The sequence below is a fragment of the Salvelinus sp. IW2-2015 genome, linkage group LG8, assembly GCF_002910315.2.
Source record: "Salvelinus sp. IW2-2015 linkage group LG8, ASM291031v2, whole genome shotgun sequence".
Classification (NCBI taxonomy): Eukaryota; Metazoa; Chordata; class Actinopteri; order Salmoniformes; family Salmonidae; genus Salvelinus; species Salvelinus sp. IW2-2015.
The window spans coordinates 15,455,577-15,471,621 of record NC_036848.1 but is presented as its reverse complement, the minus strand read 5'-3'; the positions used below and the strand labels follow the sequence as shown (position 1 = coordinate 15,471,621).

Sequence of the window (16,045 nt, the reverse complement as noted above, 5' to 3'; positions counted from 1 at the left end):
TGTAGCTAGCTTGCTCTGGATTTGAAAAACTGATATATTGCTTTCATAGTGTCACACTTTCATAGTGTCACACAAATGTTCTGTGCAGAAGTCTTGATCATGTAATATTGAAATAACCACAAAAAATAACCACAAGTCAATTTTTGTATTTATTAGTGATGTACAGCACCTGTCACATAGTAATAACATCTAGTGTTAGTAAACCATACACCAACGTGAATACAGCAAATTCATACATACAGCTTAAGTCTGGAAAAACTAGAAACATTTGGGAAAAGCATTGTCTGCTGGCCTCTTCATTGGAGTTGCAGACTTTTAGCACCGAAAGTGGATCTCTACATTCCATCATAAATCCTCCTTTTTCTACGCCATTTCATACTTGTCGGTTGCTCAATATGCCCTACAGTACATCCCCAGACATCTGCCACTGTTTGGATGGGTAGCTAAACCCGTAGTATGCGAATACTGGGATTATATGAATGCAAGAGTGTTCTGAGTTTGGTTTTCCTTCCTCTTATTCCTGATCACTCACTCCACACAATGGCTTTTGCAAAGGCATGTCTTTATGGCTTGTCAAGCACCATGTCAAGGGAAATAATGATTTGTGTACTTTTCAGGAGGTCCAAAAAATAACCTTGGTACATTAGAAATAAAATAAAAAATAATTTCAAATGTAAGATTTATTCAAATTCATGTATTTTTTCACATTACAATTTTAGTAAGGGTAATTTTTTTAATGCCGGGTGTCTATGTTTCTGCCTTGCCCACAGGGCCGAACTACTGCATTTGTGGCCACCGGGAACCGGCCTCCATTTTTGGGGGGTAATCCGTTAACTTCCTGCATTTCAAATTTTGCCATTGTGCAGATTTTTTGTTGTTGTAGTTTGAGTGCTATTCTGCACATTTTGTCATGAAGCTAAGAGAACATGTTGCAGTTTTAAAGCTAAATTCCTGCAATTCTACACTTTTTGCCAAGGGGAAGGGATATTTTTTTGCGGTTTTATAGCTCATCTCATGCTTTTATTCACATTTTGYCATGAGGCTGAGAGAAAATGTTGCAGTTTTAAAGCTAATTTCATGCAATTCTACACATTTTGCTATCATATGCTAATAAAAAACAATAGGTCAGGGGGCACGCACCCGTTCGTTAATCTGTCCCTGCTTGGCCAACTAGTGATGGTCTTGCAATGTATTCTTTTTGCTAGAATTAAAAAACAGTAAACTACATCAAAAAAAGATGGTGTAAGAGTGAAGCATGCACATGCAATTGTGTGTGTGTGCACATACACAGTGTACAAAACAGTAGGAACACCTGCTCGTCCTATGACACACTGACCAGGTGAAAGCTATGATCACTTGTTAAATCCACATCAATCAGTGTTAATGAAGGGGAGGAGACCGGTTAAAGAAGGATTTTTAAGCCTTGAGACTTGGATTGTGTATGTGTGCCATTCAGAAGGTGAATGGGCAAGACAAAAGATTTAAGTGCCTTTGAACGGGGTATGGTAGTAGGTGCCAGGCGCACTAGTTTGAGTGTGTCAAGAACAACAATGCCGCTGGGTTTGTCACACTCAACAGTTTCCCGTGTGTATCAAGAATGGTCCACCACCCAAAGGACATGCAGGAAATTTGACACAACTGTGGGAAGCGTTGGAGTCAATGTGGGCCAGCATCCTGTGGTTGGCTTTTGACACCTCGTAGAGGCCATGCCCCAACAAATTGAATCTGTTCTGAGGGCAAAAGGGGATACAACTCAACATTAGGAAGGTGTTCTTAATGTTTTGTACACTGTGTACTTATTGATGAATGACTTGTGTGTGATGTCAGTGACAATGAATGTGTGTGAGAGGCCTAGATGACTCTTGTGGATGACTGTCTACAATACAGTGTACTGAATATCACTGAAAACTGTGACTTGTTACAGGTCCTGTGTGGCTCAGTTGATAGAGCATGGTGCTTGTAATTCCATGGTTGTGGGTTTGATTCCGATGGGGGACCGGTATGATTATTATTTTTTAAATGTATGCGCTCACTACTGAAAGTTGCTCTGGATAAGAGTGTCTGCTAAATGACAAAAATATTTAACAAATATTTAACAAACGGCAACGTTCTCAAATATAAATGTGATGGATCTCTGAGATGCTGATGGTTGCTGTTGGTCCTCTTTCTTAGTCATTGTACAGGTCTACTGGTGGGATGGTCGGGGCTTCTCCCTCTCCTGATCCTTCCAGGAGTCGCCACTGAGGCTCTACTGTGCTGAGACGCCTTACAGCTCATCATCCTTGGCCACTGGGAGAGAGACACACAGACAAGAGCACAATGACACATTTGGTAAGTGGATTTCTAGGGTAATGGTCCTTAGCTGGTCCTATTTATGACCAATGATAGGGGAGACCTATGTCTTATATGTGAATCTGGGGGAGACCTGAATACTTTGATCGGTTTCCATCAGATTTGTATCACATATCTAGCCCCGGTTCCTTTTTTAGATCACTGGTAATGAAGAGGTGCTTAGATCTTGCAGGACGGAGAGCGTCCCTTGTTTTGAATAGTGTCCATCATCACAGATCACCAGGGTTGGAAGAACACCTAAAAGTAGAGCTCTCCTTTTGATATGAACGCCGTTCTCACTCAAACATCCAAGTTCTTTCCCCTGGAGTGCAGATGTATAGGCAGTGCAGTGAGTGCATCTGTCAACGCTCGCACCAAGTTACACACCCAGTAACACGCGCTGCCTTGTCGAAGGCAACCATCAAGCCCTGTCAAGAGAGCAGCCAGGTGATGTGGATCAAGCTAAGTATGCACTCCTAAACATGTCAGGACAGAATGGGAACCACGGGCTAGCGGGCTTGAATTCCAAACAAGTCACACATACTGTACATACACACCCTTTGATTTTCCCTTTGAATACCTACATTTTCCCTTTGTATGTGGTAAATATCCCCCTTTGCCATATTGTGTGGGTCTATAGATTTAACATGAAACAGAGTAGAAATAGCAGTGAAATAGAAAAGGATGCGCTGGGTACCTTTCTTGACAGGGATGTCATCGATGGACTCCACCACGTGAATGGTGCCCACCGCTGAGGCCTCTCCCTTGGCGTTGACAGCGTGGCACTCATACGAGCCCGCCTCTTCCTTGGTGAGCGGCGAGATCTGAAAAGCATGGTGGTGGCGGTTATCRCCTTATCTGATTTTATCAGAACACGCAAGGCGACACAAACACAGCCTCAACTCTTCCTCCCAGCCAAGCTCGGCTCATTTCGACAGAGCAAGGGTGCCATTTCAATTGGAAAGAAGCGTTCTGGATTGTTTTACGGCTGTCTGACTGCTGTCCAGTGCTGGCTTGCACCTGTGTAGGTCTTTAGATACTTCTCACAAGTACAAACATATCATGGAAGATGGCCAATGAGTAGAAATTTTGAAATTCTATGAAGAAATTGAACGAATGTGATGTTTGACAGCAGGGGAGCAGAATACTGAGAGAGAAAGAGGGAGGGAGAGGGATAGATAGATCTAACCACTGAAMAGGGCCCACCAATGTTTTTTGTTGATTTACTCAGACATGGAGGAAGGAGTTGCATGTGTATTAAACTCTCTGTTATGTAGAGGATCTGAACAAAACCAGTCAATGATTAGCATTCATGGATAACTTTGGAATGTGCCTCAAGTAATATTATTCATAAATAAAGTAATAGAATGTCAGGTATCTAATACATAACTCTTCCATCCTATGCTGAATTTCTACCTTTACTACCTCTGTGTGTGGGCCTTGAGGTATTTGACTGATTTGTTTCTGTGGGACAACCCACAAGTCTGTATGATAGCTAAAATCCTTTGTACTAACAGTGTTTCAAGTCAAGGTCTGATTTCACTATTACTGAAACAGGACCCAGGTGGTAAATACAAAGAACCAGTCCATCTAAAAAACTGGAGACCCCTTACACTGCAGTGTTGTGATGCCAAAATCTTAGCAAAATGCATAGAATTTAAACGGTATTTTGTCAGATATTATTCATCCTAATCAGACAGTTTTTTTTTACATGGATGATACATTGGAGATAATATAAGACATGTACTGGAAAGACTATAGAACACTATGAAAAATCTGGTAAACCAGGCCTGGTATTCATAGCTGGCCTTGAAAAGGCCTTTGATAAAGTACGACTGAAATGTATATATACATGCCTGGACTATTTTAATTTTGGAGAATCTCTTATACAATGGCTTAAAGTTATGTTTACTAACCCCAGGTGTAAAATGGTAAATAATGGCTACTTCTCAAAAAGTATTAAATTGTCAAGAGGAGTAAAACAAGGTTGTCCACTATCGGCATATCTATTTATTATGGCCATCGAAATGTTAGCTATTAAAATCAGATCCAACAATAATATCAACGGGCTAGAAATCCAGGGCTTAAAAATAAATGTGTCACTGTATGCTGACATTTCCTGTTTTCTTTTAACCCTCCTGTTTTGTTTGTTTCATGTTAATTAATAATGTTTTCCCGGTCCAAAATTACCGCCCCATTATAGCTGTTTATAAATCCATAATATTACATATAATCACCTAATGTTGTGTTAGATCTTTTTATCAACTTCAGTTTTGAACTTCTATTTGCTATTTATGGCCTGTTATTTATGGCCTTTTTGAGTAAAAAAAGCATTATGTATGGATTATTTTTACTATAACAAATACTCAGATGAAACATATTGTGTATTTATCACAGACTACTTTGTGTCAAAGTTTAACAAGGACATTTGTTTTGAAACCATTTCAAATGTTTAAATTGTGGCAGGATTTTATGTCATCAACCTGGTGTATCTCGTATTCGATAACATTTTCATTTGACAGCCGACCCCTCCTCTCAGTTGGGGATGAAGATCAGTATAAATTCCCATTCTTTGACAGGAATGTAACAACAACCTCAGCAGGGCCCTCTTCCTCATCCCTGGATTGTTCCACATCGGTTGTCTCTTGGTCTGGATCATATTCTGTGTTGTCTTCAACTTCTGACACTTCCTCCTCTAATGCATCTTCACTGTCAGTTTCCTGGCCTCTCTCCTCCTCATGATTAAGAGCCTCACATACAGTATATCATTTAGTCATTGCGCTGCCACAGAATGAATTGTGAGCAAGGCCTCAAAAAAGCTTTATATACCAGAGCTGCGAGAAAAGTTCTATATATTATTGAAACAATGTTCCGATTGTTTGTGAGAATGCCAACAGGTGTGGTTCCTGTGAGGGAAAAATTATATTGGGGAAAAGTTCCTGTGGGTGTTGTCATGGAAGCCAAGTAGGGGAGTGAGGTGTGTGTGCTCAAACACACATGCATCTGGGGGTCTGGGAGAGGAAGTGTCCATCTGATGAATGGGCATGTGGCTTAACTCAATTTTATACACTAGTTGTAGTCTCACCCATTAATTTCTAATGACCGGTCATTTTTGACCGGGAACACAAGTGTACAAGAGTTAAATAAAACACCCAAAATTTTAAGAAAATCATCAAAATGTATTTTGTGTGTTCAGATGCCCTGTGTGTGACAATCAGATTGAATGAACTACAGTCGTGGCCAAACGTTTTGAGAATGACACAAATATTAATTTTCACAAAGTCTTGCATATACTCCAGAATGTTATGAAGAGTGATCAGATGAATTGCAATTAATTGCAAAGTCCCTCTTTGCCATGCAAATGAACTGAATCCCCCAAAAACATTTCCACTGCATTTCAGCCCTGCCACAAAAGGACCAGCTGGCATCATGTCAGTGATTCTCTCGTTAACACAGGTGTGAGTGTGGCTGGAGATCACTCTGTCATGCTGATTGAGTTCGAATAACAGACTGGAAGCTTCAAAATGAGGGTGGTGCTTGGAATCATTGTTCTTCCTCTGTCAACCATGGTTACCTGCAAGGAAACATGTGCCGTCATCATTGCTTTGCACAAAAAGGGCTTCACAGGCAAGGATATTGCTGCCAGTAAGATTGCACCTAAATAAACMATTTATTGGATCATCAAGAACTTCAAGGAAAGCGGTTCAATTGTTGTGAAGAAGGCTTCAGGGCGCCCAAGAAAGTTAAAGTTGATTCAGCTGCAGGATCGGAGCACCACCAGTACAGAGCTTGCTCAGGAATGGCAGCAGGTAGGTGTGAGTGCATCTGCACGCACAGTGAGGCGAAGACTTTTAGAGGATGGCCTGGTGTCAAGAAGGGCAGCAAAGAAGACACTTCTCTCCAGGAAAAACATCAGGGACAGACTGATATTCTGCAAAAGGTACAGGGATTGGACTGCTGAGGACTGGGGTAAAGTCATTTTCTCTGATGAATCCCCTTTCTGATTGTTTAGGGCATCCGTAAAAAAAGCTTGTCCGGAGAAGACAAGGTGAGCGCTACCATCAGTCCTGTGTCATGCCAACAGTAAAGCATCCCGAGACCATTCATGTGTGGGGTTGCTTCTCAGCCAAGGGAGTGGGCTCACTCACAATTTTGCCTAAGAACACAGCCATGAATAAAGAATGGTACCAACACATCCTCCGAGAGCAACTTCTCAAAACCATCCAGGAACAGTTAGAACAGTCTATTTCTGGAAAGATCACCTTGATTAATTATTTAGTCATATCCCAGTTTACCTATATAGTTAGGACCCTACCTACACCCAACGACTTGTTTTTAAAAATGATATGAGCAATAAATATTCCACTTTATTTGGAACCGCAAGCCAGACAAAATTAAATGGGAAAATGAAATAATCTCCAAAATATCACTATTTTTAAAACAAACAATAGACATCTGGTTGCAATTTCAGTTTAATCCACCAGGAAAGTCAGAACAAATATTATGGTTAAACTCAAATATACTAACTGATTATTTTGTAAAAAAATTTAACAGTACGATCTTTATAAATTATATCATAAATATGACTGGTTGAGTTATGTCACACATGCAGTTAACAAAAAGAGCAGACATTTACTATATATCTAAAATTGCAGCATTACCGTAAAAATGGAGGAGGCAAGTGGAAAGGGGAGAAGGTAAGGAACTTGTCTGTTGGCCCTTTATTAAAGACCAAAATTGGCTAAAGAAAATTGTGATAAATGAAGTATACCATTGTAATTTAAGGACCAACACATTTACAGCTGCGCCATACAGGTTGCAAAATAGTTGGAAGGATATTTTTGATGTATGGCACATGGTTTTTGAACTGATATACAAAACGACACCAGATTCAGAATAAATTAGAGTTTTTCTATTTAAATTATTATACAAAATTCTTGCAACCAATAGAATGTTATATACACTGCTCAAAAAAATAAAGGGAACACTTAAACAACACAATGTAACTCCAAGTCAATCACACTTCTGTGAAATCAAACTGTCCACTTAGGAAGCAAACACTATTGACAATAAATTTCAACTGCTGTTGTGCAATGGAATAGACAAAGGTGGAAATTATAGGCAATTAGCAAGACACCCCAATAAAGGAGTGGTTCTGCAGGTGGTGACCACAGACCACTTCTCAGTTCCTATGCTTCCTGGCTGATGTTTTGGTCACTTTTGAATGCTGGGCGTGCTCTCACTCTAGTTGTAGCATGAGACGGAGTCTACAACCCACACAAGTGGCTCAGGTAGTGCAGTTCATCCAGGATGGCACATCAATGCGAGCTGTGGCAAAAAGGTTTGCTGTGTCTGTCAGCGTAGTGTCCAGAGCATGGAGGCGCTACCAGGAGACAGGCCAGTACATCAGGAGACGTGGAGGAGGCCGTAGAGGGCAACAACCCAGCAGCAGGACCGCTACCTCCGCCTTTGTGCAAGGAGGTGCACTGCCAGAGCCCTGCAAAATGACCTCCAGCAGGCCACAAATGTGCATGTGTCTGCTCAAACGATCAGAAACAGACTCCATGAGGGTGGTATGAGGGCCCGACGTCCACAGGTGGGGTTGTGCTTACAGCCCAGCACCGTGCAGGACGTTTGGCATTTGCCAGAGAAACACAAGATTGGCAAATTCGCCACTGGCGCCTGTGCTCTTCACAGATGAAAGCAGGTTCACACTGAGCACATGAGCACATGTGACAGACGTGACAGAGTCTGGAGACGCCGTGGAGAACGTTCTTCTGGCTGAACATCCTCCAGCATGACCGGTTTGGCGGTGGGTCAGTCTGGTGTGGGTGGCATTTCTTTGTGGGCCGCACAGGCCTCCATGTGCTCGCCAGAGTAGCCTGATTGCCATTAGGTACCGAGATGAGATCCTCAGACCCTTTGTGAGACCATATGCTGACACATGCACATTTGTGGCCTGCTGGAGGTCATTTTGCAGGGCTCTGGCAGTGCACCTCCTTGCACAAAGGCGGAGGTAGCGGTCCTGCTGCTGGGTTTTTGCCCTCCTACGGCCTCCTCCACGTCTCCTGATGTACTGGCCTGTCTCCTGTAGCGCCTCCATGCTCTGGACACTACGCTGACAGACACAGCAAACCTTTTGCCACAGCTCGCATTGATGTGCCATCCTGGATGAACTGCACTACCTGAGCCACTTGTGTGGGTGTAGACTCCGTCTCATGCTACCACTAGAGTGAGAGCACCGTCAGCATTCAAAAGTGACCAAAACATCAGCCAGGAAGCATAGGAACTGAGAAGTTGTTTGTGGTCACCACCTGCAGAATCACTCCTTTTTTGGGGGTGTCTTGCTAATTGCCTATAATTTCCACCTTTTATCTATTCCATTTGCACAACAGCATGTGAAATTTATTGTCAATCAGTGTTGCTTCCTAAGTGGACAGTTTGATTTCATAGAAGTGTGATTGACTTGGAGTTACATTGTGTTGTTTAAGTGTTCCCTTTATTTTTTTGAGCAGTGTATATATATATATATGGGGGATACAACCATCCCAGCTCTGCAGATTTTGCTGCGAAGAGACAGAATCATTAGATCATAGCTCGTTTTTGGTCGCAGGTTCAGAAATGGCTGAAAGATTGCAACATTTACTTGGAAATAGCACTGCTGGGTGATTTTGAAAAGTCAATTGATCAATATAACAATACTCTTAGCAAAGGTGTTTATCTTTCATTTACAATCTGTAGAAACTATGAGAGGGGTTGAGGGTAGCTGAAGGCTGGGACTAATGTAAAATATACTGTCTGTGAAATGTATTTAGTATGGATAAGCTGGCTGGCAGTGGAAGCCTTGTATTGTTTTCCATTAGTTTACTCCAATTAGGGGAGGGGTGGCAGGGTTACAAAAAAGTATATATATATATATATACAGTATATATGGGGGATTGGAAATGATGCAAATAATTACTCTGATAGAAACCACTATCTAGCTGCAGTKTTAAAGCTGATCTACCCCCTAAAAAATACAATAAAAACATTACAAAAAGTAGTGTGTGTGTTAATGTGTGTGTGGGGGGGCTGGTTGGACTCACCAAGACCCAGCCGGTGACCTCATGTTTCTCAGGTCCTCCACGGGTCTGAATGGCCAGGTTGTCTCTGTCTCCTGGAAGCAGCTCCATTCTCTGTTTTCCGCTGGTGACCTGGGAAAACAACCATTAACTTAATAACTAACTAATCGAATGAACCCATTAAAAGCATGCTGTGTGTGTGCAGCTGTGAAACTGAAAACATTCTACGCTTCAGCACAAGAGACAACTGGCCAAATCAAATGTTATTTCATGTAATCTAGGATCACATTCTCTTTATATGACCTAAGCTCAGACACCGACATCTACAGCTATAAAAACACATGATATAAGCAAAGAAAATAAAGGCTCACCTGGGAAATCAGTGGGACATAAAGAAAGAGACAGCAGAGACATAAGAAGGTATTGAAACGGAAAGATGGATGTAACACATATAGAGTTGCAAAGGGAGGGTATATTAATTGAAACTTTCAAAGTTTACCAGTAAACTACCAGAATTTTGGTATCTTTCAAGGATTTTATGTAATCTATCACAAGACATCTAGTGGCCCCTTTGGATACTTCAGATTATCACAGGTGTCTRTAATTATCTCTGGCCCTCGGTGTGGCCTAATCACATGTAAAATATCTGAAATAATTAAATAAGATTTTAAAATAAAAGAATATAGTGACAGCTGTAAAACATGATCCTAAATATAAACCATCAAGTTAGTGAATACCATTGGTGTTTTAATGAGGGTTTCAGCATGAAATATCCTTTCTTTTATTTGTAATGGCGGCGGATGAATGGCACGACAATGGGTCTCAGGATCTTGTCACGTTATATCTGTGCATTCAAATTGCCATCGATAAAATGCAATTGTGTTCATTGTCCATAACTTATGCCTGCCCATACCATAACCCCACTGCCACCATGGGGCACTCTGTTCACAATGTTGACATCAGCAAATCACTCGCCCACACAAGGCCATACATGCCATCTGCCCGGTACATTTGAAACCGGGAATTGTTCGTGAAGAACACATTTCTCCAGCGTGCCAGTGGCCATCGAARGTGAGCATTTGCCCACTGAAGTTGGTTACGACGCCGAACTGTAGTCAGGTCAAGACCCTGGTGAGGACCACAAGCATACAGATGAGCTTCCCTGAGATGGTTTCTGACATTTTGTGCAGAAATTCATAGATTGTGCAAACCCACAGTTTCATCAGCTGTCTGGGTGACTGGTCTCAGAAGATCCCGCAGGTGAAGAAGCCGGATTGTGGAGGTCCTGGGCTGGCGTGGGTACACTTGGTCTGCGGTTGTGAGGCCAGTTGGACGTACTGCAAAATTCTCTAAAACGACGTTGGTAGAGCCGKYTTATGGTAGAGAAATGAACATTACATTTTCTGGCAACAGCTCTGGTGGACATTCCTGCAGTCACCATGTCAATTGCACGCTCCCTCCAAACTTGAGACATCTGTGGCATTGTGTTGTGTGACAAAACTGCACATTTAAGAGAGGCCTTTTATTGTCCACAGCACAAGGTGCACCTGTGTAATGATCATGCCGTTAAATCAGCTTCTTGATATGCCACACCTGTCAGGTGGTTGGATTATCTTGGCAAAGGAGAAATGCTTGCTAACAGGGCTGTATACAAATTTGTGCACAACATTTGAGAGAAATAAGCTTTTTGTGCATATGGGACATGTACGGGATATTTTATTTCAGTTTCTGAAACATGAGACTAATACTTTACATGTTGCGTTTTATATTTTTTGTTCAGTGTAAATGGGTCAGATTTAACAGGTCAAGGCAAATCTCAGATCTAAGGGCACAGTTCGAACAAAGCAACATTCTGTTTAGCTGAGAGATTGGTAGTTTGGGCTAATCGACTCAATAAAACAATGCTTACAACATCAAAACTTATATAAATGTAATCTCTTTCTCTCTCAGTGCAGGGATACTTGTTTTGGCCCATCTTGATTAAATATATGTTTTCATATTAAATCCTATATAGAGTGGTCTCTTGCTCTATTTTGAGAGTAAGCAAACAGTAGGTTAACTTCCTTGTCTGTCCAGGAATGATGAGTTGTGATCTCCACATTGACTTCTTGCATCCTGGCTTTCCGTGGCCCTGTTTGTCTCCCCTCCCTTACCCTTTTCTTACATATTTTCTCAACCTCATTCTGAATTATCCTCATTAACTTTAGAATTTTTAGTGTCTCTTTAGTCTCTGTGAAACCAATGGGAATGTCATGCTTCTTTACTTTGTTTCCCATGAAGAATGTTAGCCGCTGACCGTGGGTATGAGTAAAGCCTTGACTGTAAAGATCAGATAATATTTAAGGATTTCCCCTCCAACCTCTCATGTCCTGTGCTATTGTGTCAGTGTGTGGTTAACAATAGCATGCTTCATATCCTCTATTTTCACATCTCTTTTATCCATTGTGTACTCAAATGCAGAGCCCAAATCAACAATCAGTGGAAGGGGACGTATGAATAACTTGACGTAGGAAAATACATTAACGACCTACCGTATGTACAGTTCTTTGGACCATCATACGAAACTACATATGGGAKTGTTTCTAAAACAAAAGATACCCATATAGAAAGACTTTTCTCAAAGCATGGAGCGATTTTTGAWTTTTTTTGTACCACACCTGAGAAAAGTGTGGATTCAAAAGTACAAGAGACCTCACAATTGAACCTTCTGGTACCTTCTTCCAGGTGATCACGGGGGTGGGGATTCCAATGGCCTCGCAGCTCAGATACACCTGGGAGCCTGTGACATTGTAGACCTCACCAGGGGCCGTCACAATGACAGGTGCTGTGGAGGAGAAGAAAACATAGAAAAAAGTGAGACGATTGAGTGGATTTATCATCTCCTTCAAATCAACCTGTAATGCTTATCTTTTAACTTGGGCGGAATCAGAGATAGCTTTGCTGTAATCCACTGGGACTAGCTGGTACAGGTCGTAAATTGTCAAAGCAGCAATATCCGAACTGAGAGATGTTCTGATTGATATGTGATACATGTATTATATAAATGAACAGATAGCATCTCCAGTCCCTTTAGCCATCCAGAAAGGAATGAATGTGCCTTTTTTTTTKGGGTTAGTACAGTAAGTGAAGGAGTTGATGTAACATGGACCACATAAAGGAGTTAGAATGAATTCTGTTTACTTAGGAATTTAGTGAAATATTAAGCATACTTTCTCCCTTTAGTTTTCTCATGCCAGTCAGAATTAGTTAAAAAGTAACTCTGGTTTTGCAATACGAACACTGAACATTACTGTCCTTGCCTTTCAAACATTGGGACAGGTTTTATGCGGATTTGCACAAATTCACAAATATTATTTATTCTGATAAACAAAACTTCTAGAAATGTGCTTGGCTCAAACAGAATTTTCTGTTTTTATGGATCAAGAAAATGTGTGCATTTACAGTTGAAGTTGGAAGTTTACATACACCTTAGCCAAATACATTTAAACTCAGTTTTTCACAATTCCTGRCATTTAATCCTAGTAAAGATTCCCTGTCTTAGGTCAGTTAGGATCACTACTTTATTTTAAGAATGTGAAATGTCAGAATAATAGTAGAGAGAATGATTTATTTCAGCTTTTATTTCTTTCATCACATTCCCAGTGGGTCAGAATTTACATACACTCAATTAGTATTTGGTAGCATTGCCTTTAAATTGTTTAACTTGGGTCAAACGTTTCGGGTAGCCTTCCACAAGCTTCCCACAATACAAGGGTGAATTTTGGCCCATTCCTCCTGACAGAGCTGGTATAACTGAGTCAGGTTTGTAGGCCTCCTTGCTCGCACACACTTTTTCAGTTCTGCCCACACATTTTCTATGGGATTGAGGTCAGGGCTTTGTGATGGCCACTCCAATAACTTAAGCCATTTTGCCACAACTTTGGAAGTATGCTTGGGGTCATTGTCCATTTGGAAGACCCATTTGCGACCAAGCTTTAACTTCCTGACTGATGTCTTGAGATGTTGCTTCAATATAKCCACATAATTTTCTTTCCTCATGATGCCATCTATTTTGTGAAGTGCACCAGTCCCTCCTGCAGCAAAGCACCACCACAACATGATGCTGCAACCCCCGTGCTTCACGGTTGGGATGGTGTTCTTCGGCTTGCAAGCCTCCCCCTTTTTCCTCCAAACATAACGATAGTCATTATGGACAAACAGTTATATTTTTGTTTCATCAGACCAGAGGACATTTCTCCAAAATGTMATTTCTCCAACATTTCTCCAAAAAGTACGATCTTTGTCCCCATGTGCAGTTGCAAACCGTAGTCTGGCTTTTTTATGGCGGCTTTAGAGCAGTGGCTTCTTCCTTGCTGAGCGGCCTTTCAGGTTCTGTCAATATAGGACTTGTTTTACTGTGGATATAGATATTTTTGTACCTGTTTCCTCCAGCATCTTCACAAGGTCCTTTGCTGTTGTTCTGGGATTGATTTGCACTTTTCACACCAAAGTACGTTCATCTCTAGGAGACAGAACGCGTCTCCTTCCTGAGCGGTATGACGGCTGCGTGGTCCCATGGTGTTTATACTTTCGTACTATTGTTTGTACAGATGAACGTGGTACCTTCAGGCGTTTGGAAATTGCTCCCAAGGATGAACCAGACTTTTTCAGAGTGATTTATTTTCATTTTCCCATGATGTCAAGCAAAGAGGCACTGAGTTTGAAGGTAGGCCTTGAAATATATCCACAGGTACACCTCCAATTGACTCAAATGATGTCAATTAGCCTATCAGAAGCTTCTAAAGCCATGACATCATTTTCTGGAATTTTCCAAGTTGTTTAAAGGCACAGTCAACTTAGTGTTTACTTAATGTAAACTTCTGACCCACTGGAATTGTGATACAGTGAAATAATCTGTCKGCAAACAATTGTTGGRAAMATKTATTTGTGTCATGCACRAAGTAGATGTCCTAACCGACTTGCCAAAACTATAGTTTGTAAACAAGAAATTTGTGGAGTGGTTGAAAAACTAGTTTTAATGACTCCAACATAAGTGTATGTAAACTTCGACTTCAACTGTACATAACTTCACACTTCTGGCACATAATACTTTGTATGTGTGGCACAAGTGTGGACAGAAATGTAGCTTTACTGAAATCTTATTTTAGTTATGAAGACTAGGCTTTGGATGACAGGGGTTGCAAAGTGAAGGCCTCCTTAGAATAATGTTRTGATGACACATGCCTATGGAAGATTGAATAGAGTTGTCTTCTCAATACTCCAACCCAAGGAATGGATATGATCATGACTATAATAAATAAGCAGGGTCTCATATACTGTWGGTAGAGGCCCCTGTTATTTTGAGTTCCGGTGAAATTGACTGTTACCAGTTAAGTATGGTCAACAAAATCCTGAAATAGGCCTAGCTAATAGACCCTGAGAAAACAAGAACAACATGGAGTGGAGAGAGGAATGGTGGCCTTGAACTTGCACCTAACGTAGTGCTATCTTTGACCTCTCTGCGAGCCTTAAGGGCTGTTGGATATGGGCAAATTAGTCTGGGGCTTTCCGCATGTGGCATTACTTTTTTTCTGCCAGGCAGCGTTTTTTTTTTCACGTCCCGAACCCTTTCGCCTGCCTAATCCAGAACCAGCATGCAGTTATAATTAATCATGTAAAGGTTCACTGAACTAAACACTGAAGCCAACGGGCTTTGCTGTAAACCAACAGCGCCTGTCTGTGTGTATGTAGGCGAGGCGCTGCTGTTTGATTGACGGCCATTCTCCTTTACAAAATGTAAAATCCCTCCCTTGGAGGGTGGAATTTCAGACATGTCTGTTCAGGGCTGTGGAGGGTGCCACCCCAGAGTTCAGACAATGGCTTTCAGCCTATTCAGTGGCTGTCTTTAGTTAACTCTGGKTATTTTGCAAGGGTTATAGAGGTAGAGGATGATGTTAACCTTGTCCACACCCAGTGGACAGTGCCACAGATTTTCCATATTTCTCAGCCAGTTCTTCTATCCAGTAACTAGAGAGCACTCATGTCTCTGCATGGGTCCCAAGACAAATCAGTGCATWGTGGCAGTGATGTACAATAACAATGTAAGTTGATGGTGCATCGGACAATAGTCAAATCAATATMATTTAGAATCAGTTCATGCAAGGCAAACATTGACAAAAAATGAGATACCAGCAGTGATTAATACATTAACATAATTTACAGTAAGTTAATGGTTAATTAGCCTACTCAAGAAATCTTAACGTTTTTTATTATAACTAAATTACTGAGAAAGGAGAAACATGAGTCAATATGAAAGTGAACCATCACAGCAAAATGTAATATTTTAGGCACCTTGGTGAACTATTGGCTATCAGGCTAGAATGTATTTGAGCGAGATTCGAATTATTATCCACTATAATAGAAGTGTCCCCATTCTCACCTGTTGCACATTTTCCTTTATTCAGGACTTTTATTTCAGGCTTCTCCTCGCTCACCGCTTTCAGGCTGGCAACTTTCAAGTCGCAGCCAGTTTTATAGGTCACTCCATCGGAGCCACACACTTCGTATTTGGTCTTGCAGGCGCAAACTCCGAGCTTKGTCTTCTTGTCGCTCTTAACGCACTCCAGTCCAGAGGCGCAACGCTTGGCTGTGGTTCCGCGCCCCCTGCATGGCTC

General features: G+C 41.4%; 1 protein-coding gene across 3 annotated transcripts in view; it reads right to left on the bottom strand.

Moving 5' to 3' along the window:
* Nucleotides 1-136: 136 nt before the first annotated feature.
* The window catches only part of igfbp7 (insulin-like growth factor binding protein 7), a 16,273-nt gene continuing 364 nt past the window's right edge, over nucleotides 137-16,045 (bottom strand). Inside the window, exons 1-5 of one of the 3 annotated variants that reach the window (XM_023992607.2) lie at nucleotides 15,811-16,045; nucleotides 12,089-12,216; nucleotides 9,417-9,524; nucleotides 3,029-3,155; nucleotides 137-2,289 (exon numbers count right to left, since the gene is read on the bottom strand). The exon at nucleotides 15,811-16,045 is cut by the window's right edge and continues 364 nt beyond it. In XM_023992607.2, the coding sequence (XP_023848375.1) occupies nucleotides 2,267-2,289; nucleotides 3,029-3,155; nucleotides 9,417-9,524; nucleotides 12,089-12,216; nucleotides 15,811-16,045 (621 nt within the window). In that variant the 3' untranslated portion in view covers nucleotides 137-2,266. Of the gene's footprint in view, nucleotides 2,290-3,028; nucleotides 3,156-5,279; nucleotides 5,906-9,416; nucleotides 9,525-12,088; nucleotides 12,217-15,810 lie in introns of those variants that run through there. The other 2 variants (XM_023992608.2, XM_070444781.1) reach the window with 2 other exon arrangements.